General features: G+C 38.5%; 1 protein-coding gene across 12 annotated transcripts in view; it reads left to right on the forward strand.

The window, feature by feature from the left end:
* The window catches only part of TNRC6B (trinucleotide repeat containing adaptor 6B), a 134,006-nt gene that overhangs the window by 42,471 nt on the left and 65,961 nt on the right, over nt 1-25,574 (forward strand). The window contains exon 1 of one of the 12 annotated variants that reach the window (XM_054219669.1): nt 12,096-13,113. The exons of 8 other annotated variants lie outside the window; for them this stretch is intronic. Coding sequence is in view for 3 of the 4 variants with exons in the window: in XM_054219613.1 (XP_054075588.1) it covers nt 13,806-13,912 (107 nt within the window). In the remaining variant the exon portion in view is untranslated. Of the gene's footprint in view, nt 1-12,095; nt 13,114-13,140; nt 13,913-20,658; nt 20,712-25,574 lie in introns of those variants that run through there. 3 more of the 12 variants (XM_054219650.1, XM_054219613.1, XM_054219633.1) reach the window with 3 other exon arrangements.

The raw sequence follows: 25,574 nt of genomic DNA on the forward strand, positions 1-25,574 counted from the left end.
TGGGCAATGAAGGAACAGAAGCCAAAAGATACTTCTGAGAGACTTTCAATGGAAGCAGTAGTTCCTACCTAGCCCCAGTTTCAAGTGAAATTTCCTTTGCTGAAGTACAGCTTCATACATGATTACGAGGAGCCAGTATCCATGGATGAGTTCTGGCACTTTATTTCTGAAATGCAACAGAGTATTTCAACTCAGTTTGACTCAGGGATAAAAACTTGGCATTGCAAGAGTACCTTCTAGTATTAGAAAAAACAGAAACTCAAAACTTGCTTCAGTCTTGCAAACCTTTCTTTTGCTGTACTGAACGTTTATTTCGGGCAGACTTACTGTACTAAAGTTGCAGCATTTTAAGATTATTTTTTTTTGATTGAACTGTAGATTATACCTGAGAACTGCTGGCTGCTGGCATCTTTCAGCTTTGTGGGGAGCAATTATGCTGTTAAACTGCATACAAGGTCTTTAGAAATCTTCAACTGATCATTACAACATGAATATAATTTATTTCAATTGAAGCTAATTATGAAGAGAAGTTACACAATCTAAATCCTTAGGACAAGTGAACTATAGAAATATGAAATATCTTAAGTCCTGTGAAAGATTTGCAGTTTACGCACGATGCCCGTGTCACAAAACTGTTGTGGTTGTTGCAGCAGTGAGGGCTGCCGCTTACCCTGAAATCTACGCTTTGAAAGAAGCGAGTCTGCCTGGACTACTGAAGCTGGTAACAGCCGTCTTGGACCATGCTTCAACTTAGGCAGAGGACCAGTGGACTCCTTGAGAAATTGTTACCTCTCAGTTTTTAAGTACTCTGTAAATTCCGCCTTCCTCTCAGCTCTCCAGTATGTGTGTGTTTGTTACCCTTGGCCACGTTATTTTGTTATGTGGCTAATACATGTGGTAAGAAACCTCTTTCCCTCCATCCCAAAGGGAAAGTTTGGGGAAAGATCAGTATCATTATGTTTAATTGCAGGTGGATGTTTTGTTAGAGGCATTCTCCCATATTGTCATCCATTGTGAAAAGGTTGACCTGAATTGCCATGCTTAAGGAGTAAATACTATCTCCCCCCAAAATACTTACATTTTACCTGGTAGTAGCCTCTTGCTGCCTTACCAACTGTAATAGGCCTATACTTTTTTACTGCTACAGCAAAGATTTACAGGCAACTTTGATCCAGAAACAGCTTTCCAAAGCAGTCAAACTTCTGTTGATGAGCAGAGAGCAGCTTGTCTTTGTACCTTTTTTGGGGTAGGAAAAAAAAATTCTAATCAAGTCCTTAAATTGATGTTGTGCTCCTACTTCTAGCAGTATTAATTAGCAACTCTGCCTGTGCTAATAAATTATCACCTGCTGTCACCAGCAGAAATTTAGGCACCTTGATCTACTAGTGAAAGGGATTGTGTAATGAAAAACTACTCCTTTTTATAAGTGTAAATGTTTTACTATTCCTGACTGTCACAGGGAGAAGTCTGTTTGACAGTAGCTATTCAGACAAAAAATGAGCCAAGTTCACACTTGTGTTTACTAGCAAGGTAAGCCAAGCTATTACTGCTGTCTAAAGTGACAACTCAGCTGGCTATTCCCCACCTGCTGTTTTGTAGTAATGGGAGAGAAAAGTCTTCAACTCTCTTGGCAATTTGTACAACTGGAAGTGATTCTTCTTGTAAGAAAGATAGCAAAACAAGATGATTTCCGTAATTTACAAAATGTCATTGGTTAGACCTACTGGATAGCTTTGTCCCTGGCTTGATGGTTTAAGGTATAGATTCTGAGGCAGGAGCTCTTAATGAGACCCTCCAAAAAGTGCAGTAATGCCAGGAAGAAATTGCAAGCAGTGAGGATCACAAAATTGCTGTTTCAAATTTGGTAATGTTCTCTTACATTATTCTTTGACATTTCAGCAGGAATAGTCAATGGCTTCCTGGATTTGTGTGATGCTCCAATTAAAAGAAAGAGGTAGCTAAAATGGTCTAAGCTGAAAAAGGAATCCTAGACTAATAAAATAATCTCAGTTGGAAAGGACTTCTGAAAGTTGTTTCGTCCAATTCCATGCTCAAAGGAGGGTCAGATCTGAAGGTTAGATCTAATTTCTAAGTTGTATCAGGCTGCTCAGGATTGTTCTAGAGCCTTTCTGGGCAATCCGTTGCAATGTTTGATTACCTTCATGGTGGAGAAAATTTCCAAATATTCAGTAAGAATTTTCCTTGTTGCAATTTATGTCCATTGCTTTTCATCTTCCAGTGTGGATGTCTGAAAGTCTGGGTCAGTCTTCATTAAAACTTAATTCTACGCCTGCTTACATAGCAGAATTATTCCCCCCCCCCCAGCTGAATTTTGTCATTTTAAAGGTAAGCGAAACAAACTCTATCAGCCTTTCCTTGTACATACAATTAAGGAGCCAGTCTTCCTTTGTTTTCAGCAACCTGCCAATATTGGGTACTCTTGTAAATATCACTGCCACAGTGGCATAACCAACCCTACTCTTTTATAGAACTTCTGAATACTATAAAAAGGTTGCAGTGGTATATCCTGAAGATGTCTGCTTCTGCTGGCAGGAATGCCAGACATTGTTATGAAGTAATACAGTAGTCTTTTGGAGGGTTTCTTTAATATTAAAATCCCATGAAGGATCCTAGCCATAGCTTCTGTCCCTGTAGCATAAAACAGAGTTCTTACCAAATTTAAAGTAAACAGATAGCTAAATGCTTGCCTAACTGGGGTTTTGTTTGATGTTTTAAAGACATTCCGTATTACAGAAGATATTGAGATTTGTCTTGAGTATCATTGCACCTTTTTAATTTACTGATAGTACCAACCTAAGCAGAAGGGGGTTTTTTTCAGAAGATTTGTGATGGAATTTTCAAAGTAGCCTCCAAATCCTAATTCAGATTATCAGCTCAGATTTGGCGTACCTAAATTTGGGTGTCATCCCACATTCTGTTGAAATTCATGGCAAGTTGTCTTTCCTTGGAAACATTGTCAATTATGTTCAAAGTAAAGGCATAGCTGAGTTTTTCGTGATGATTGTTCTATGTGTATTCAGAATAAGTAGCCCATTAGAGAAATGTCCCCAAACACTGAAGTCCTCTGCCCAACGTCCTTAACAAGCCACCACAGAGACATGTGCTGTGTCTCCAGTGGCCATACCAGACACTTTTGTCACAGGGTATTGTAGTTCTGTTAGCGTGTCAGAATACGCTTCAGTCCCAGTGATAATTCAGGCTAGCTCTGGTATTGTCGTCTGAGTAGGAGAGTTCTAACTTTGAAATTATTTTTTTTCCTTTTATGTCCTTGGAGATTTGCAAGGATATTTGAGGGCACGAGACCATTAGACTAAAACTCAAGACGAAAACTGGTCCACATAAAGTTTAAGGAATATTTTTATTACCTTCGTATTGTGGAAGTCTTTTTACTTCCTGCAGTGGAGTGAGTGGCAGGACAAGTTTGCATTTGAAGGCAGCACTACCTGTGTATATAAGGGGGGGCCTGAGGCATAGAGAAAAGAATTGCCCTTTGTTGTGCAATTGAGTGGGTAGAAATGGATGAGACAGTAGTGAATTCTGTGTCTGCAGAGGCAGCTGTGTTTTAGTCATAAGACTGCTAAGTCAATAATGCTGCAAAAGCTGGCTCGCACCCTTTGCGATACGGTACTTCTGAACAATTTAACAAAAATGTGCAGAATTTGTACTTAAAATGTAAGCACTTCAAAATGCCAAAAGTTCCAGCAGTTGTCCTCCATGTTTTACCAGTTTAATGTTATACTTAAATCTTTTGAAATTTTTTGTACTTAAAATTAGAAGTTTTACCCACAGGGAAACTCTAGTCTGAGTATTCTAAGCAAAAATAATTAAATATTAGGCATTGTCTTCTGCAAGTTAGTCTTGAAAATATTTTCAGTTGTCATTAGGTGGTTTTTACGATTCCCATTTCACCTCCTCAGTGATGCTATTTTTTTTTTCTTTTCAAACCATAAATTAGGAGGTAGCAAGTAATACGTATGTTTTATTTTATCATGAACAGATGACAGGCTTTCCACGTACCTCAGCTAACCTACACCATTAGTGTACTGTTATTTTGCAAGTATTTTCTAAATATGTGGAAAAACAGAAGCCAGATGACTGTTGAGGGGGAAAAAAAAAAAGGCTATGGGAGATCACACAGAAAAAAGTCAACTTTGGAAGATAATTTCCGGCTTACTATCCCAATGTGTTTTACCTACACTGCTGATGAATATTGAGAGAAGAAAAGATTTGTGGACAGAGTACGTTCTAAGCGTGCATAATTTGGCGCTTGTTTTCCTTAGGATTTTATAGTGCTTTCTTACAGATGTCTTGTGGTAAGAACAGGCTAGTTTGTTTGGGTTCCCCTCCACCCCCCAATTTGTATTTGTCCTGTGTAAGAAGTGCACAAAGCCTGCTTCTGAATTTGAAGTCTCATCTGATCAAGAGACTTCTTTACATTTGTTGTCTTTCCAAAACAAGAGAAAAGTATATTTTCTATTCCAGTTTGCTCGATTTATAAATATAATATTGCAAAATATCCAGAGTAGATAGTGTCACGTATTATCCTTGATACCGTTGGTTTCTATAGTCATGATCGTTCGTAGTAATTCTGATTGCTAGCGAAAAGGAGGGTATTCTGATTTTTCTGCTGTCTTAAATAGTTTACTGTACTTTGAAGGGGAGAACATTTGCATGCTGACCAAATTCCTAAAATCCCAGAGCCTCTTTATTTCCGACACCACCAGCCTCTCCACCCCCTGTCCTCTAGTCCCTTTCCAGAAAGCAAACTGCCTATTGGACACTCTATTGACATCTCAAGTTCATTGTCCAAGAAATCTTTTTTTAGGTCTGGTTGATTAGTGGCTGTTTCCCCTCCCTCTCCCAAGTTGCCACTTCCTCCTGAGCTGCCTGAGGTAACTGCCCTCTGATGTATTATTTATATGGATGGCTGGACATTGCTCTTTTTTCAGCATTTCATTGCTATTTAGATGGCAACTGTTAGATGACATCTTACCTTGGGAGTGAGATAACAGACTTAAGACAGCAAGCAAAATCATTTAAGGGCTGTTAATAATTTTGAGCCCTGACTAAATTAGTGTTTTTTCTATATTCTTAATGTAAAAATGTATTTTAATTTAGACAAATTTCTGTGGTATGTACGCCAAGCTAGTGCCATGTAGTTTGATTTGCTAAGGATTCACTTTTTGGACTTAGCACAAGCCAGTGGCATCATAAATGTGTATGAGTTACAGTCCTAAAACTTAGGTTTGGGGTTTTTTTTTCCTTTTGCATCCATTTTAAGTTGCTCAGTGCTTTTTTCCCTTGCTTCATTCTCTACAAAGAATAAATACATTCATTAAGTCTTTGGTATTTTTTGTGTGTACACCCCAATGAATGGTTGAATATTCCTTTCAAGGAGATTAAGAGGAGAAGGGAAAAAAGTCTAATGGATGTATGTTACGTTAGAGTTTGTGATCTCTTGTTTTTTCCTGTGTCCAGAAAATAGAAATTTTAATGACTAGCCACTATGGCTTAGAGATAGCAGATGTTAAAGGATAAAAAAGGTAAATGGTCTTAAAGTCCAAGAACTTGGTTCTAAGTTGCAGATCTCATCTAGACCCTTCAGGGAGTTACTATTATTGGTTAAAGAAAGGGAGGGAAGAAAAAAACAAAAAGAAGCTTTTTTTATTCCATGTAGAAGATATGCCTTACTTTGTATGACTAAAAATACTGTGCTCTGTGGTCAACATGGTATGAATTAAAAACTTGTTTACAGAGATATTTTGGAGCTCTCAAGCTGCATTGCTCCTCTGGCATGCTGTGATCTGGAGAGCTGGTATGATTTCTTTTACTCCTACCTAGATAGATGGAATTTGCTGAACTCTTTGCCCTTCATCGAAGTTGATCATCTTTGGGGGTCGTATTGTTTTTAGGTTAGTGCATACATTTGAGTATTTGTGACAGCTACAGCTTGTAGAATTTTCTGCATGGATAGCTAGCTAGCTGTTCTTTCCTGACATTTCAAACTGAAGGGCTGTACATGAAGGCAAATTACTTAGGGAAGATGTTCAAGTCACTTGGAAAGATCAGTTTACAGATTTTTTTGCAGCAATAAATAGTGCTTTTATTAGAAAAATGAGTCAAATTAGGGAAATCTTCTCTTACAGTAATCCACTGAATATGCATTCCTTTTGTATTCTGCTTTTACTTTGGGGTTTTGTTTTTTTGGTTTTTCTTTCCTTTTTTTCTTTTTCTTATTTAACTTAGCATATTATGGTTCCTTTAATGAGAACAAAGGAAAATGGGTTGGTGCCAGCTCCAACCAAGATGCCAGAAATTCCTTTGCTCAGAGGTTTCCGGGCCAGTGACTGAGCTCCCCATACTAAAACTAAAGGCAAGTTCGAACAATTTGTAGAGAGGTGCTGGTCTATCTCACCATAAATAAATAATAAAATAAAAAATTTAAAAACTCTTAAGTGCAGTATAGCTTCCTTTTAGGTGGGGCAGGAAAAAAAAAAAGAAAAAGATTGGATTAGAATAACTCTTTCAGTCCAAATATCTTCCTAGTTTTTAGTGAGACCTCCTGTAAGTATTTGTAAGAAATCTGCTTTGCATGAGCATGCTAAACCAAAGTGAGTGGTGTGTACTGAATTTCAGTGGAGTATACTGAATTTCAGTAGAAGCATGTCTAAAGGCTCCGCATAAAGAAGGGGTTCTGTTGTGGCAAAGAGTTCATAAACATGAAAGATACTTTTTTCATTAAATATTGCAACCTGCTCAGATTAAAATGCTATTTCTTTTAAAATGTTTAAAGCTTCAAGGTTTAAACAGGGGGAAGGAAGGATTTAACCAATGGGGTTATTACTCCTTTTGAAATGCATAGTAACAGCTATTGTTGGTGGAAGGTCAGTTGAATCAATCATCTAACTGGCATGATAATTCACATGCTGTAAATAACAATTAGAAAGAAACCGCTTGCTGTATATAGGGGTGAAGTGAATCCTATACCATTTCCCTAAATATCTATTTGAAAGAAGTATTATCTTTTCACTGGCATAGGTAGAATAGCATAAAGCAGATAAAACTTCTAATTTCATTGATACTTGGACAGTTTGTAGGATTTTAGAAACTGAAGAGGGATACCTGTTAGGATAGGATTATAGTCTCCAAAAACATGAAGCTTCTGAGTTGATACTAAGGAGCAGGTTAACCAAATTCTAAGAATACTAATTTGCAGAGGTTCCCTTGCATATTATGTTACTGGAAAGTAATCATTTAATTTCCAAGGATATGGGTATAAAAATTTACTCAGCATTTAGAGGGGGACTTGCTTGAATGGGAGAAGATCTTTGGGATCTATTCTTTCAGTTCCTAGAGTAGTTAAAGTCTCATGCAATTGCTTTCCCGAGTAAGTTTGGAGTCTCTTGTCCAGTTTTGGTCAAGTGAAGAAGAGGAGTAAGAAATTAGAATATAATTATAGTTACCAGTATGTTAAACTTCAGTAGCTGCCTGGAGGAGAGACCAAAATTAATTTCCCTACTAGAAGGGCTTCAGGACAAAACCAAAAGATGATCTGTTCTGGTTATGTCTGTCACCAGCTAATTATCATGTGTGTTTTGGGATTACCTGCAGCATATGCTATTTTTTTGCCCAGGTACTGAAAAAGGTGAAAAAAAGTTACGGGGAGAGATCTGCCTAGGACTCAATATACTGGTTAGAGCCTTGGCATCAAAGGAGAATTGGCTGTGCAGGAAGCTTGGATTAGTGCAGTAAAGTAGAGGTTCCGTGATGTGTGACAGAGATTCATAGGAAATGAGCTTTCAGTTCGTTGTTCATGGAACAACTTTGTTAAAAGGCAGATAGAAAGCTTAATCTTTCTCCATTTTGGAAAGGGCATTTGAGGAGATTGAAGAAGTGGAGGCATAATGATGGATTATTTATAGGCTGAACAGCAAGGGAAAGTATTGTGGCAAACTGAGGAAAAAATATGTGGAAAAGTGGGTGTTTGCGAAGTTCGATGAATGAAGTTTTCCTTCTGACTTGTTACCTTTCTGTGAGCACTTGAGCACTTTATTAACGTATAGGGTCAGAACTTTGGCTTGGCTGTGAAGTCATTTATAGTTTTTAAACTTCATATGCTGTTTTCAGGCCTTGTATTCTTTCTTTTGTCCCTGGCAAGATATAAATGAGATCTGAGCTTTAGTATGGCTCCAAAGCACTGCTGTAATATAAGTTTTAAATAATAATGATGGTATGCTCCATTCCTAAAATGTGTTGGTAGGTGCCTTTGTGTAAGGGATGCAAAAGCTGTTGTAACCTTTTCAGAAACCAAGCAAGTTTTTCCTTTGTCAGACGCTTTTCATCATGGTATTTTTCTCTGAAGGAAGAATTTACATTATACTTTTGGTTACTGTAGTTAAAATCTCCTGCCAGCTCTGTTTTCACAATTCTTCAGCATAAAATGTCTCACTACTCACTAAATGCGAGGAGGGGGGGAGAACTCCAAAAGAAAACTCTGGTTTTCCTTAGGAACGAGTATTTTGTCCTTGAAAATTCTTGAACATTTTAAAGTTTTGCACTCCTGCAGGAGAGGTCATCTCTCTTGCACAATGGCTTATGTGCAATTGCTGTGAAGACTTAAAAAAGAAAATAGTACGTTGATACAGCCAGATTTAGCTATTGCCTTCAGTTTTCAGAAGTGTTGGTCATTTGGCATGTTCAGAGCTGTTCAGAGAAAATAATTTAAAAGTGATCCGAACTATATGTTATGCAGGACTGAGATGCCTGTGCCAAGTTCCTAGTCGTTACCACGTCTAGGAAGCAAGATGCTTTGAAGTCCTGGTTTTAACCTTAATGTTTTTAATTGTTCTCTTGAAATAAATCGTATGGCAGTTGTTAGATCACACAAGGAACAGTTAAGACTCTTAATTCTGTTCCTTCATTTAAGAGGTTCTCTGCTTGTTTTTTATTATTAGAAATTGTGCAACTATGTAACCTAGTCCTCACATACCTGTCCCTACCCTAAGAGTTATGCATTTTGTTTCATCCTGGGAAAGACCAAGGGACCTTTCTAATCCCTGTTAACTTGGAGGTGTGCTTGCTAGGATTCTAATCCAGGTTGGTTGGTCCACTGGTGTCTGGCTGGGGAGCTGGGGAGGAATTGGCCTCTAATTATCTGGTATCTGTAATGGCACCCCGCTTCTGGTGTTGGGGGAGAGATGTCTAGGGAATTCAGACTGATGAGTTGCAGTAGGATGGAGGGCATATAGGCTTCACTTTGGGCGGGGGTGGGGGGGAATCTGCCTTTTGCCTCTGACACTTCAGGAAGCAAATTCTTCACCAGCAGGAGAAAGGACAGTTGGTGAGAAAGGCATTCACGCTATGAGAAATTTGTTAATATTTGAGGTTTCTGCTGAGGAATTGTGTGAGGAGCAGCCAAATTGACTTTTTCACTTTCATAGTATCAGCTATGAAGAACTTTCTAGGGGAAAAAATAAGTCTTAAATTCATTGCTGCCTGTGTGGGACAATGTAGAAAGCCCAGTGGGTGGAGTCCAGTGTTGTAGGATGGCGAGGGCGCAGCCTTCATAAGTAAGATACGGCATCAATCTGTAGGACTTTGATCCCAAACAAAATGCCAGCTCATGAGAGAGGGAGTTTTGCGTAAGGACTGGATGAACTCGAATCCTTTTAAAATTGAGTAAAGCTCTACAGATCAGACAGACCAGGTCTCATTTTTGACATAACGACTGGAGGGTACAGTTGATACCTCAGTTTGTTGAGTGGACACTGGAGCATGCCTGTTGAAGCCTTATTTAGTGATTCATATCAAAAGGTCATCAGAAAGGAGGAGCTAGAACTAGAACTGCACTAGAACCACAGTGCAGCTCAATGTGAATTAAAAAAACCCACTCCGCTCCTGTCTTAGTTGAGATACGAGCGCAGGGAATCCATGTCTGTAATCATCTCTCTTAATGTGCGTGTGTGTCCGTGTATATGTCTGCTCATACTGGATACTGTCCTCATAGGAGCACTGTGGAGCTTCATTAAAGTTTTTAAAGTGCTTTATGATCCTCGGATGGAAGGTGCTTAGAAATGAAGTGTTTGTAATCAGATAAGTTAGTAGCACATAACAAGGATGTAACCTATTAACACTAGCTATTAACAGCGTTGTTAGCATCAGAAAGCTTAATGGTTAGGTTTTAAAGTGCAATTGCCCTCTGAAAAGGGATGTGCAGTTTTGCATATGCTGTGTATTTTTATGCGCTACTCCATTGTCTTCTGAACTACTGTGCTGCTGCTTCTTCCACAATTTTGGTTGGGGAAATGCTGCACTAAAAAAAAACAACTGACACCCCCCACCCCCCCACCCCACCCCCCCCCCCCCCGCAAACCAGCCGAATCAAAGAAACACCCCACCCCAAACCAAAATAAAAACCCAAAACTTTTTGTGAGACATCAATATGCCAAGAGGAATAGAAAAAGAATGAGGTATGTTTCAGTTGTTAGCTTAGTTGAAAAACTTCAATTAAAGCATTTATTTAATTTATTTTTATATTAAAATAATAATTTTGAAGTTGCTTCCAAGTAACATTTTAAAGGAGACGAAACATGGGTAACTTGCACCTTGTCAAGTGGAGTCCACCACGGTTCTTTATGGAAGACAGACTAGTCAAGGCAGAACCTCGGCCCATACATTTTTAACAGAATACTAAATAACCCAAAATGTTTTTATCCATGCTACAGTTATTTAAGAATTGCCCATACTGGTGTCTCTAGATATTTTTGGTTCACTGATTATTTGCTTTTCTCAAAAAAGTTTTCTGATTAAAAAAGCTTCATGAATAGAACATTGACAAGGTGAAATTTTATAGCAGTAATTTACACTTCATACGCAACAACTCAAGTGAGTGCTGGTTGCTTAAAGTCCTCACAGTATTATCAACTCCTTGAAGTAAAAGCTTCCAGGACTTCAGAATGGGGAGCTGGCAAGCCCTACTGAAGTTAAGAGGCTTTATAAGTCTTGAGTCAAACAGTTTGGCTTTTGAGAGGGAGTAAAATTATCTGTAGCTTAGTGCATACTGTCATACTCGGTGTGAACATGTATAGAACATGCAGCTGCAATACTTAATGTAACTTTTCAGAAGGGGGATAGCTGTTTCATAAATACGCATATGTATTTGCTTTTATGAAACTTCGCGTAAAACAGATGCCTAGCAGTTGGTTTGGGTTTTGTCTTTAGATATTCAGAGCAGTTGTGGTGTTCTCTTTGAGTGTTGCCACAAATAAGAACATATTCCCTGAGATTTCACCGCATTTCTTAAATTGCCATGTTTGGATTAGCCCTGCCAGAAAGCACTGCGAGCACTTAGATCCAGCAGGCCCCTTCTCTGCTCTGGTTTAAACACCTGACCTGAAAAGCTAGTGTCTTAACTCCTTTTGTGTCATTATAAGTACTTGCAAATGCAACACAAATTAGCTATTTGCAGAGTTTCATGAGCCTGCAGAGAGAGAGGCCGGGGAGGTTAGGGTGCAGGCTGCAGCCCTGTTGCAGAAATCCCCTCATTGGGGGACACCCCCTGCATCTTTCGAGACTTTCTGTACCTCACTGTGAGGGCAGTTGGAGCAAAGCGTGTCAAAACCTGAGCCATATTAGCCATTCATAGCTCCTGATGCTTTCTTTTTGGACAAATAATGTTTAGCTGATAACTTACGTAGCATGATAATATACATTAGTGACTTTTATTCTTATTCTCAAGATGTGCAGCTTCCCCTCTGCCCCTCCAAATTCATTCCTATGGAGTGCCCCCCCATAACTTTTCAAGTTAGTTTAATTCTGCTCATGTGATGTTTTTTTTTTTTACTTAGTTACAGCACAAAACTGTACGGAATTACAAATTTGTGTATTTTAAGAGTTCCATCCGGGGGGTGCTCCTGTGAGCTGCTGTCAGTTACCCAGCCATACTTACACCATGATCAGCACAAGCGTTTGTTATCTGTCTTGGGGTGACTCAGGAGAAAGTCCCCTCACACTTGCATTATTACGTTGTGTTTCTGAACTATCATCTTTACTGTTCTGCACATTCCATGTCTGGAAACCTGCTGCGGATTTTTTTTATGTTGCAGTGTGCCCGGATTCTCTCTTTCAATACTTGGGGGATTTATCTATGGAAATTCTGGGAAGACACTATGGAGTGTCTGCCTGATGATTGAGTGGCAGCCTGAGTATTAAAGCAGTGAAGGTGGCAGGAGAGATGGAGTTTGCTCTGCTGCCCTTGCAGGTCTTCACGCCTCTGGGCCTGGGGTTTATGTGTGTGTGTCGTGCAGACAGCCCGGTTACAGCCCGGCTTCACGGTGGGCTGAGGGTGAGCCCCTTCTCGGCCTTGAGTCGGGATGGGGTACAGCTTAAAACGTGGTTACCTCTCGAGGTAAGTGCCGGGGTCCCGGGTGCTCTGGTACACTGCAGAAGAGTGTGTGTGTGGCTAGTGGGATCTTGTGCAATTCATCATTCACCGCTGATGGGTTCTGCAACCTTAATGTAGAATTAGCATAATCACCTACTTTATTTTTATCTAGTTTTAAAGAGAAAAGCTCCAGCGGAGTTGTTCTCGTATTCTCACGGCTCGCCTGTGTCACCCTTTCTGCGTACTACCTTTGCCTGATGAAGGGAGAAGACCCGAGCGGGGAGAAGTTGTTGTGTCCCCCCCCTCCTCCACCTCCCAGGCGGTGCAGGCCGGGCGCTGTCCCTTTAAGGCGGGGAGTGGGCTGTCCCCGTGCCGTGATTGACAGCCTGCCTGGAGTCACATGACCCGCCTCTATTTGAAGGTCACAAAAAGCTTCTTCCTTTAGAGAGAGCAAGAGGGAGACAGAGGGAGGGAGCGAGAGAGTGTGTGAGGGAGGGAGTTCAAGCCAAAATGGCCGACAGAGTCTCTGCTGGGTTCTGAACATTTGAAATAAAAATTTAAAAAAAAAAAAATACAAAAAAAATACGAAAAAAACCCCAACAAAGCAAACACAAAATCATTTTTTGGATTTTTTTTTTTTCATTTCCATTTCTACCTTGTATGCCTCAACTCGCTGGATTTAAGCACTGCTGCACTTTATGAGGTTAGTGGTACGTTTATATCTTATTATTATTACTGTTTTTACCTATCAGTAGATTTTTTTAGGCTCCTGAGCTGACTGTTTTCATCCGTGGCTTTGCAGAGGTGTTTTTTCTAGCACAGATACTTGCTTCAGATCTTGTTTGGTTTTACGTGTAAAGCACTTTTCGTGGATTTTTAGGGCTTTTTAGAAGGGAGGACTCCGTAGAAGTGTATTGTGGATTTTGAAGAGATTTGTAATTTAAAACACTTAGGCAAATTACAGAAGATCCTTCGTGCTTTCCAAGCTGGTGAAGTACAAGATAGTACTGAAAATCTTGTTTTATTTAAATGGAGGCTTCTTAAACAGTGATTTCTTCCCCACAGCACCCGAAGCTCTTAAATCTGCTGCAAAAATTTGCATATATAAAAATGGGTTTGCATTCTCTCTGCTGCTGGGTCCGACAAGAGACAGATGGGGAAGTGTTCTCACCGGGCCGCTCTGCCCAGGGTGAAAGGAGAAGAAAAAAAAAACAAAAAAAACCAAAAAAACCCACCCTAAAATCAGGCACCCAAACGCGCAGAACGCCAGGTTTGGGGGTGAAAGGATCCCGGGGCTGGCGGAACCCGCCGGGCTCAGCGCACCCCGCCGCCGGCGGGCTCCTGCGCCGGCGGGGGCCAGGGCTCCCTTCCCCCTCCCCGGGGCCGCCCTCCTTGGGGCCAAATGGTCCTGGGACACCCCCCACCCCCCCAAACACGGGGCATGGGGAGCTACGGCCGGCTGGATAGCGCCGGTTTTCGAAGGGTCCGGCCCCGTCCGGTGGCCAGAAGGTAAAGCGGGGGGGACACCCTTGTCGCCTGAGCGGCGACTGATAAAATGTGGGGCAGGTATTTAGGAATGCGCGCTTGCCAGCAAGATGCTGGACGCTACTGGTGTTTTGTAGACTTTTGCTCTGCATTCTTTAGAAAAGCTGCACGTTAGCAAATGTAGGTAAAAGCTGTGTTTTCTCGCTTCCACCCCCCCCCACCATCTTCTACATTACTAAAAATTTAAATCCAAGTTATTTTTGCATCTCCCTCCAGAACCAAGCAGAAAATTAAAGAGAAATAGCTGAAGCTTGCTTTCTGAGAACAGGCTCCTCCTCCTGCATTGTAAGAGTGTGATGTAATGCTCCTTTCTGTGAGGGTAAATGAAAAAAAAATTCTCTGTGGTGGTGTACGTTATTCTTCACCCCTTCGTGATAGGCCTTGTACTGTGATATTTTTTGTACCTGGGTATTTAAGTAGCAGATAATTATGCAAATAATCATGTGAATGTACTTTAACATTGCAGTGTATGTGCGCATTCATTATGGTTAGCAGGTCAATTTTGTAAACCTACAAGATGGATCATATTTTATATTTCTTTGTGGCCTTACATTCATACAGTTAAATACAAATGGAGCAGACAGATTTTGATATGGTTATTGAAAATATATCAGACTGTCCTCGTTGTAGTCTTGTGGTAGTATGTATCAGGGCTTTTTTTTTTTCTTCCCTCCACTGGCTAGCAAATATTTGAAATAATTCTGTGGTACATTAAATTTCTCTTGGAAATCAAAGGTATTTTTGAATTTTAAATTAGACCAAGACAATAAAAAAATAACTCCACTCAAATTCGGTATAGCATATTGTGCTGATAATTTTGGTCTTAAAAAGTTTAGTAGTAATGGATAACCCAGTTTGTGTATGAAGTAATACATTTTCCCTGTTTAGGGTTAATAAACTTTATTAGATTTCGCCCTGGTATTATTGGCATGTATCTGTGTGAGGGAATATTATAAAAACATTCTGTGTCTTTGACCTGATGCAGCCTGATGGCTTTTGTTACTCAAAGCCTTCTTGGGCTTAGTGGAGATTCTGATGTAGACAGAATATGCTGAATATACCTGTTGATTGACAAACTTAATTAGGCATTAGAACTGTTTTTAAATGCAACATAAAGTAGTAGTATTCTCAGTTTTGGTACTTATTGGACCAAAACATCAATTATGTAGTTCATGTGATAATTGCTATAGCATAGGATGGCTGAAGTCAGGAAGTAATGAAAACCTAAGTTTTGTCCTGAGTTAGCAGTACTGTAGGACATAGCCTTACTAGAATCTGCACTTGAGAAAAGTACTCACCTTTCCTGCGTATTTTTTGCCTTTGTGCATTACTGTCTGTTATACACTTCCAAATTGTGTAAATGTTAGTATAGCTTGATAGTTACGAAGATGGAATACAAGATATTTTCTAATAACTGCAACTGCTTATAGCAATAGAAGCTGTCACAAAACAGACAGAAAGCAACCGTTGAGAGTAATAGAAGTGATTCCAGCGTAGAGCCTGTCAAACATTTAAGTAGCTTTGTGAGACAGTACACTGTGAATAGGAAGGACCAATTATAATAATTCCTCATATAAATATGTCTTTGACCTGTCAAATCTTAGTGTAGGGTGTGTTGTGGACCCTTCAGCCTGTGAAATGATGGGATTTTAAAAGTATGAGTCTGGACAATTCTCAATACTGTTTGCATGCAGTATGTTTGTGCAGTACAAGGGGAAAAAATACTTACAATCATTTTGAGAGACTTCGACTTGAGTTGCAATTTCTAGATCAGTTTGAAGCTTGCAGTAGTGTTGGGGTGGGGGAGCCTTTTTTGCTTCGTTTAGTTTACAGTGATGACAGTGGGTTTGGAAGCCCATTTTATTTTTCTGTTTGCATTTGTATGTCAATTGTTATTGGTACCTACAGGAATCAGTCCCTTTCCACAGCAGACTGTTTTAGTAGGTCGAAGACTACAGTGAAGTCTGTAGTCAGCAGGGCCCCTGGAGTTTTTTCCACTACATCTAAGAGATTCTTGAGAAATAATTGACAAGAAAAGTCTTATTACCATTGAGCTTCAATATGCAGGAGTCTGCAGTTCTAATGGGAAAAAAACATCAGGGAAAACAAGTGTCTGAAAAATCAGTATGCTTACTTTCAGCAGCTTTTTTTTAGCCTCTTTCTCTCCTGCTGGGAAGGAAAAAAAAAAAAACAAACAAAAAAAAAGAAACTTCATAGGATGATATAGTCTGTGCCAGCTAGTTTCAGTGAAACTTAACCTTTTGAGACCTTTGTCTCTTACTTATTAATAGATGGCTGAGTAGAGGAGAAGGCATCCCAATGCTTTCTATATAAATGAAGAAAAATCTATAGAATTAGCATATAGCTGGAAGAGAATTTTTATCCGTATCTTTCCTAGTACCACTGCAAAAACTTGTTGTGGCTTGCATCTTGAAGCAGAATTCTTTAATTCTGGTCATTATGGACGTAATTCCCTTTTGGTGACCAGGGTGGAAGGTGAGAAGTTTCATTTACAGTTTATTTTGACCAGTATTTGTTGGAATCTGTACATTTGGCATTGTCTTCAGCTGGCAGTTGCTCTATAAATGAAGTTTGTGGGGTTTTTTGTCTGAATTGAATTAAGAAGAAACCTACCTCCTTCCTGAGAGCTGTTTCAGTTTCTTAAGTATTGATTTGCAATTTAAACAGCTCAAGATTTGAGGCAGGAAAATAAGATACATAGGATGTTTAGGTCTAAAAAGCTATGCTTCGTGTCCTGTCAAGGGGAGCAGGTTCCTGAAAGTCTTGTAAGGCGTGGTGTGTAATGTCAGGGTAAAAGTAAGATGTCTGTTCACTTAGGAGAACCCTGCTGAGGAAGCTGGTTAGATTTTAAGTGGCTAAACATTAAATATTTATATAATTATTGCTGCAGAATTAATTTGATAAACAGATGTAAAATTCAGTTTAGGTGAATACAAAGATTTATTGCTTCTTAAAGCAAGAGAAGTTCAGTATTTATTTCAAGAAACAGCAGCTTTAGTTGCTAATGTAACACTGGCAATCATTATATGTGCCATATTTCAAATGTTGGTCAAACAAGATATCTAAAGTTGGGTGTCAGGATAACAATTTGTGGACATTTCAGCATTGAGACCAAATGTGGAGGCATCATGGAGATAAAAAATCCTATATACTGAAAATATTTCTGTTCTGTTTTAGTGATGGTGCCATAATTGTTTTGAAGGGCACAAGAGAAATGGTGCCTTTCTACATCTGTGGTGAATTCCAGCTCCAGAGCTGTACAGTTAGCACTTTTCAGTGCTTAAATACGTTTTCTCCTTTGTACACAGGCATCCAACCCAAGAAGACAACGGTTTCTTTTTTTTTTTCCTTTGTCGAGACAGAGCGTACCTTTTGGGAGCAGCATGAATAAATGCAAACCCTCAATTTTTTTTTTGTATGTAGTGCTGTCAGCACACTTCTGAAAGGAGTTCCTAAGGCTTTCTGGATGGTGTCATTTTAAAGGTTATTTTCCTGTCTGTATACAGTTAGCTGGCATTATAGTTCAGGGCTGAAATGCTCTGGTGCTGCTAGATTATAAATATGTATAATAACTTCTGAAAAATCATTTCTTAGGTACTGGTTGATGTGATATTTGGATATTATAGCATGAGCAAATAGTATGAGACAGAACTTGATCCTCTTTCAAAATGTTGTTTCAGGACTACTTTTAATTAGCTCATTTAGTCATGTGGGAAAACAAAACAGGATACAAACCCTGGTGTTATTTCAGGTACCCAAGAGAAGATGCATTAATAAAACATGAAAAGATCTTTAAAGGCAGAACAAATCAAACCAAGGGTTAAACAGCATGGAAAAATGTGGACTAATACACCTGGAGGGAAAATACTGAGGGGAGTCTTGTTAAAAACCGCAGGTAGTAAGCGTGACATCTAAGTACTGTTCCTTTCAGTGCTACAATGTGTGTCTGAATTTAATAAAATGTATGCTTGTATGTGTTAGGCAGAGAAAATTATCTAAAAGTACTTCGATATCGATAGGTGGGAAAATGCTTAAAAGTACAAAGCACATGTATTAATACCAATTTATGTTAAATTGTGACTTTTGGAAGTGAAAGGTAGCCTTGGAATTTACTACAACAACAAAACCAAAACAAAGCATCAAGATACAACTGTGTTTTATTTCATGCTAGCAGGGGAGTGCTTGTATTCTTAGGATGGTACTTGTGAGGCCTTAACTTCAGAGTATTTTGAACCTTAGGGAGGTCAGCAAATTTTAAGGTAACTAAGAGCAGTGAAACATAATTGAGGGAGGTAGTCTAGCAAAAAAACACTTCAGCTTTTTTGTATTTATTTTTATGGATATATATACTTTCTCTGCAAATGAATAAGCAGTGGTATAATTTGTGTCAGAAAACCATTATTTTGACACTGAGCTCCATCATAGTTGAATGTGCTTTGAACAGGATATTTACTTCAGCAACCAAAAAGCAGAAAGGCGTGAATGAAGGTGGCCATTCTTTTAATTCCTTAAGAGTACACAAAACTCTGCTGTGCATGCTTAAATTATGAAATAAGGGGAGAACGCACATCTTTCCCAGTGTTGTTTGTAGATGCAGAGTTAGGGCTTCCTGAAGTACAGATATGGGTATAACAGCTGAACCCAAAAGCTGATTTGAACTGGAGCTGAACATTGACTTAATTTCTGAATCAGAGGAGAAGTATTTTCTGAGAAAAATAAAACAATGGAAAAATCTAGTATTCTCAGTTGTGTTTTTTTTTTTTCCTTTTTTAAGCACAGCATTTGTTAAACAGCACAATCATAAGCTACAGTTCATCTGTAATTTCATAGTGGCTGTTGGGCACAGCCACCGTGTACAGGAGAACATGCCAAGCTTCAGCTGCAGTGACACTGCTGGAATTTATTTTTTAAGCATGTACACACCATAGCATTTCGTAGATTTTGAGTTTTTGGGGCTAGTTGACCTATATGAAAACAGGAAAGGTTAAATATATATTCTGTTAATGCCACTTAACCATTAATTAGAGTTGAGCTCAATTGTCCCATTTTACGTGTGCTCTATGGCAAATAGATATGTTGTCATCATATTTCAGCCTACATTTGTGAACTTGGTTATGCCTGAGCCATCCAGTTTTCCAGGATGCAGTGTCCTGTGTCACTTAAATCTTACTTAAAATAAGTCTTCTGTGTTTCTTCCGCTTTTTTCCCTTGTTTAAATAGACTGCTTGTGGTAGAAGACGTTGCAACTTAATATTAGAGTCCTAATGGAGCAGCGTTCATGTTCTTGTTGCAGCTTCTGTGTGAGCATTTATATTTTTAATTGTATATAATTTCAGTTAAGCAATCGTGCTAGATTCAGGGTCTGATTTTAAAATACATGGTTCTAATTCTGTGTTGATACTCTAGATATACTGGTCTACAAAACAGCTTTCTTTGGCAAGAGGGTGACTACTACTGAGAACTTACTTCATCAACTAAAGTGAGACTGATATATTCTGATATGTCACTTTGCCAGCTAAATATACACCATATTTATGCTCAGCCTTTTGCTGAACAATTCATAAAGAGGGTGATTTGATCACAACATACAAGTGAATTTTGGTTTTTTAATGCTTGGAAATTGTAATTAGTAACTCTTGCTGTTTTTTTGTCCAGGCTATTTTACCTCTTACTGAAGAGTGTTTAAGGACAGTAAAACCGAAAATGGATACCCTCTGTATGCAGGGGAGGGGAGGGTGGAAGGAGCCAAAACTTAGCTGACATCCTCTCCTAGCCTATTCACATGTGCATCAAAAACTGGTTGTCCTGCAAAACACAAAATAGTAATTAGATCCCCACGAGAATTTTTAAAAATATATTCTTCTGTATTCTAGTTAACACTATATAAACAAACCTTTCCTATTCTGTTAGACTTTACTTGCGTACTATTAGTGCTATTGTCCCACTATTGTATTCGAAGGAGCTTCTATGGTAAATAGTAAATACTAAAAAAAATATTAAAAACTGGTTAAAAATACAGCACCTGGAAATAGAGGATATTCTATTTGGGTTATACATGTGTCATTCTCTATGTGTCTCTGGTTTTCTTTGTGGATGTGATTATAAGTTCACATGCGCTGGTTGGAATCTAAATCTAGGTTCAAATTGCCTGTAAAAATACTTGGTTAGCCTGAAGTAAAACCCTAAAAGCTTTTTTGAACCTAGTGTAAAAGAATGCTCCAACTGGTGGTACAGAAGTCAGTTATATCAATATTAATGGGAATTTTAAACTAAATAGCGTGTTACAGAGTCAAATAAATTTTCTATTCTTTTGCAGGTAATGCTAAAATTATCTGTTTGGTACATCTCAACCAGACCAGACAATGCTGAGAGAAAGTGGAGAAAGCGTTAGAGTTATTTTTGTTTTATTTTGTCTTGTGTCCTGTAATCCTGTTCAGAGCAGATGTAGATTACCCTGTCAGGAGTGCTTGCTAATCAATATACCAGCCTTATGTAGTATTCCTGACTGCTTCATCTGATGGAAGCGCACTGATGGTAGTGTAATGTAGGAAACTAAAACCAGAATCTCATCCGTGTAAAGATTTAATCTTCCTAATAAGTTGTTTAGATGTACTTCTTCATGATGGTATTTCTCTAACTTTCCAGGGTTTAGTCAGCCCAACATATTTTGAAAACCCCTGAATTACGGTGGAAAGTTCTAGTAAATGACCCGGGATGGGAGAATCCTAAGTCTTATATGCAGGTAATTTTTCAGCAGTTAGAAACAGTTCAGTCCTCCTTGTGCAGAAGCTATCTGAATTTGCGTTTAACCACCACATCTTTGCATGGTAGCTATTCTGGAACGGCTGTTTCTGATTAAGTCCTTGAGTGACTCTTTTTATCACAAAATAATACAGTATTCTGAATTAATTTACTGTGTTGTTAATTGGGAGACAGTTTTGCTCTACATTTAACATTTCTACAAATAAATTCTATGTCCTGCTACAGAAAAACTAGGAAGTTTATTCTTACCAGGTTTTAGGTAAAACAAGACGAAAAAGTCGAAAGCAGGTGGAGGCTAAACTTTGTGAGTCTAGGATTTATAATGGCAGCTTAATGTACCATAAGGCTGCACTTTCTTTGTTCTTCAAGCTTCCTCTCTGTGGTTAGGCCTTGAATAACTGAACAGGTTAGTTTTTGGAAAGTCAGCCTGTCTTGATAAAGTTTCGGGGACGAGGTTTTTTCCCAGGGGTGGATTTAAAGGTGGCATATACTGTTTTAAAGGTGATGAGCTGTATTTGTGTGATTGGATGATTGGAGTTCAGCAAAAGCTGGGGTTAGCTTGCGTCAGTCTCCATTACATTCTGCTTCAGTCTAGATAATGCGAAGTGAAACTTTGCTACAATTAACATGCAATTATATGGTCAGCTTAAAGATCAAGGGAAGTTGTAAGAAAACTTGTCTTTTAGATGATGTTTCAGTTAGTGCTAGGTAACTTGGTTAAGCTTAAGTCCTTTTTCCCCTTCACATTCCCAGGCCATTTTTCTGTTGTTAAAGTAACATTCTAAAATATTAGTTGGTGTAATCATTTAAGCTTGAGCATTGCGTGCTCTGTGCATTTCATGTTAAGCTGTTAAAAACAGACTTTGTCACTGGCTCGGTGGGTTAGTAAGTAGGTTGTTCTGCATTGTAAGTTTAATTATGGCACATAACTTGATTTCATTTTTTCATCCTGTTTTTTTAACAAACTTTGAAATAATTAATTGTCTGTTTTCCTACTTCCTACATATTTTGATATTTGTGTGTGAGTCGTATCTCTATGTATATGTGTATATGTAATACGTGCATGTTAGCAGTTAATGCAGTTAAAAACTACCAGGTATCAGCTGATGTGGAGCCTTCTTAGTGGAAAGGCACAGTAAAAATTGGTCTCAAAGTCAATTCAAGTTTTTTTGTTTGGGAAAAGCCCGCACAAACAAAGCAAGTGCCATTCTGTAAGGTAAGTGTACAGATTGAAGAGGAGCAGCAGAGAAATGTAGAGGCTCTCTGAAGGCCACACAGAAAGTCAGTGGCAGAGCCAGACTTGAACTCAGAAGTTCCTGGCTTGTGGCCTGGGGCTGAAGCCAGTTGTACACAGCTGTATTGAATTGTGAATGGAATGATGCTTTCTTTTTCCTTTATGGTTTTATGGGAACAAAGCTGATTTAACGAAAATTACAATGTGGGTAAAAAGATGGAATTGTATATTTCACCTTTCTCAAAATTTCAAATGCTAAAAGTTCTGTTTCATGCTAAAACTCAAGTTCAGCGGTTGTGGATTTCCACTTACCAAGGAGTATGGTTAATGTAGCTGGGCCATAAATTGTAACAAATCGTAGTGCAGTGTCTTGAGGTCAGACTAAGGGCTTTTACTGACCGTAGAGGAATTCAGTGCTTAAAAGCCGCTATGCGTACTACCTTGAGAAATAATAATGTTATTTAAAAAAAATAATCCCTGAAAAGGATATGATTTTCTTTGATGTTTTAAAATAAAAGTCAAAACCTAGTTCAGAGACAATCTTCCTGACATAACTGTTTATTAAACTGAAATTCACATTCGATATTTAACACTTGTGGAGTTTTTAATCAAGCTTTAAATATTATTATCCTTCAGTGCAGAATGAAAGAAGAGAAAACCTGCTGTAGGTTTGCTGACTGGTATTTTCTTCCTTCCTGGAGTAAAAACTTAGCTTTGAGTAGCTTTTATTGAATTATGGGCAGTTTTGGTTATTTGCAGAGTTCCCTTTAGGGATGAGGTTTTGGTCTAAAATACTATTCTAGGAGGAACATCTCCATTACTAGTTATTTTTCTGTAATGTTAAAAATCTTGGCAGGGATTAGTAAATCCGTTTTCACAGTAAAAGAGACTTTCCAGGCAAAATGTCATTAGTTCCAAGCTCTGGCAGCAAAGCAGAGTTTGGTGTTTTTTCCTCAGGTACGTTTGCTTTGTCTGTGTACCATTTCTTGCTAACTGAGGCCTTATGCACGTGTATAGTAAGGATGTTTTCCTAAATTACTAACATGGAACCTAGCTAGAGAAAACAAACTAAAAAACCCCAAACAAACAAAAAACGGTTCAGTGTTTTACCAGGAATTTTCATTTTGTCTGTTGAAAAATCCCAAAAATGTTAAGTAGTTCCAAAAATAAATTCAAGTATTGGAAGCTTAACAATAAAATACTTCACTTCTGAGGGGTTGAAGCACTTGAGCCCTCCTTTCTGTCCTCATCCCCACTCCGCAACAGTGCGCTAGTGTCTCCTGGCCTGTGCAGTGTGGCTGCATGTCACTATTCAGAAAGAACTGAGCGTTGTGCACTTTTGAGGCTGCATCTAAAACTTTTCATTGATAGTTAACAAAAATCAGAATAACTGATTTCAGCATTACAGTGGTATACTTTTTTAGTTGCTCTCCATTTTTATGCACCCTGCTAACTGAGCCAGATGGAAAATGCTTTCTGAGTTTCCCTTTCAATTTCAGCTCTTTGAGAGTTTACAAGTCCCAATTCCCTTTGGTTATGGCTTCAGAAGACATTTGAAACTGGATGTCTGTCAGGTTTGTTGCATAATCCTGGGCCACTTTAGAGGTTGATATTGTTGTGGCAGTTCTTGCTTTGTTCACCTATTATAGCTGGTAATGTGTTGTAATTAAATTGTAAAGTTCTTCCCAGCAGATCTGACAGAAATACTATAACCATATAGTGATGAGTGGCTGAGTTTAGAGTGGAATTGCTACTCAGTCACCACCTGAAACAGTGTTATGGACTAGATTCTTTCAATGGTGTTTGGAGACCCGTCTGAGAGTGTTTCATTCTGAGCTGTGTTGCCTCCTGATTTAAGTCGGTAGAGATAGCTTCAGTGGCAGAATAAAGTTCTCCTTCCTGTCTTTAAAACAACATGTTAGTTAAGAACAAGATTATCAAAGGCTGGTTTAACTGGGGATGTAGTTACCAGTGGTGCCCAATGTGTATATATATATTTTTTTTAAATATTCTTTAGAAAGAGCATAAGAAAAAGTTGGTGACTCTTACTTGGTACACTTCCGCGTTTAAGTCAGCCATGTATAAATTACTGACTACTGTAAGTCCAGCTGGTGCTTCTAGCATAGCAGATGGATTTGATTAAAACTTGGTTCTTCACTTGAAATTTTGAACTTTAAATGCTTATGTGAGTGGTTGAATTCTTTATCACGTTTACTATAAGGTCATGCTAACCTTTTTTCTAGGTAACATTGACCATTTTCTCAGTACAGTGGCTTCATAGAAAGACAGACGCTTGGCACTGTCAGTATGCATGGAAGCATCAATAAGCTGACAAATTAGATATGAAGTTCTCGTGTTTAAAGGGCTTTTCTTTCAGCAGGAAATAGTCTCCCACATCAGCTTATGCATTTTAACCTTCAACTTTATATAGCAGCAAAGAGTTGACCTGTCTTTATGCAGAGGCACCTTTCTTAAAGAGGATAGAGAGAAGGTTTAACTGAATAGATTAGAAGTGCAGGTTTTTTGTGGAACGGTGAATATCTTACATTCCTGTCATATATCATATACTGGTTTTGCATAGTGCCTAAAACATGAAACTGCTCTGTTCCACACTTTACAAAATTAATCAGTGGTAGATAGGAAGAGGTAGCTGTTAATAAAAGATAGGAGGAGTCTTCAGATCTACTGTGTAGCAGGGGTAAAAATTATTTTTGTCGCCAGAAACATGCAGGACTTAAGTGAATCTGTATGCTGAATGCTTTAAATGGTTTTGACGTAGCTATTTTCTCTGTTAGGATTGATGTTGAAAAAGGGTGCATATTCTTAACCACTCAGAAGTAAAAAATGTCTGTAACTCTAAAGATCATAATGTTTTGTGCATTTCTTTGTGTCTTGTGACATCATTGCTGAACATAAGTGTGTGGTTTTCATTAAAAATAAGCTATTGATCTTACATAACGCGACAAGGCAAAAATTACCTAAAAGTAGCAAATACTACTTGGGTTGAGAACTTAACCAGACAAATCAGCTTAGTCTTGGACCTTTAGAAATGTGTTAAACAGGAAGTTTCACTTATATCACTATAATTTCCACGTCAGTTTTTCTTGTGAGTTTACATTTTTAACTTCTGTGTACCATTGTGATGGTGCTTTTTTTGTAACCTCTTAGGTGGCAGTTCAGTGGTTTCCTCATCCTAGATTCTTTTCTGGATTACCTCTTGTTTTACAACTTATTTCACTCTTCCATAGCAGAAAGAGTGGTGCATGTCTGGAAGATGAACCGTAGCCATGTTGTATGTGGTTTGCAAGTTACTGTCATCTTAGAATTTCTGTATGTTGAAGCAACTTTCTGATGTCAATTTCCGTATTGTGAAACAGTCTAAGCTTTCTGGAACGCAGATATTATAGAGCTAACTTAGTTTACAAGAGACAGTCCTTCTTTGATAGTAATGTATAGTTAATTTAAAAATATTTCCCTTTTGCTTCTTGAGGATGGACATTAGATTTTTTTCAAGTGAGACATTTATCCAGTCCTCAGATTGATTATTTACTTTTTTTTTTTAATTTCTAAGTTGTCTTAAACCACTGTATTAAAAAGGAAGAGATATTT

Source organism: Rissa tridactyla, chromosome 1 (assembly GCF_028500815.1).
Source record: "Rissa tridactyla isolate bRisTri1 chromosome 1, bRisTri1.patW.cur.20221130, whole genome shotgun sequence".
In the NCBI taxonomy this organism is placed as follows: Eukaryota; Metazoa; Chordata; class Aves; order Charadriiformes; family Laridae; genus Rissa; species Rissa tridactyla.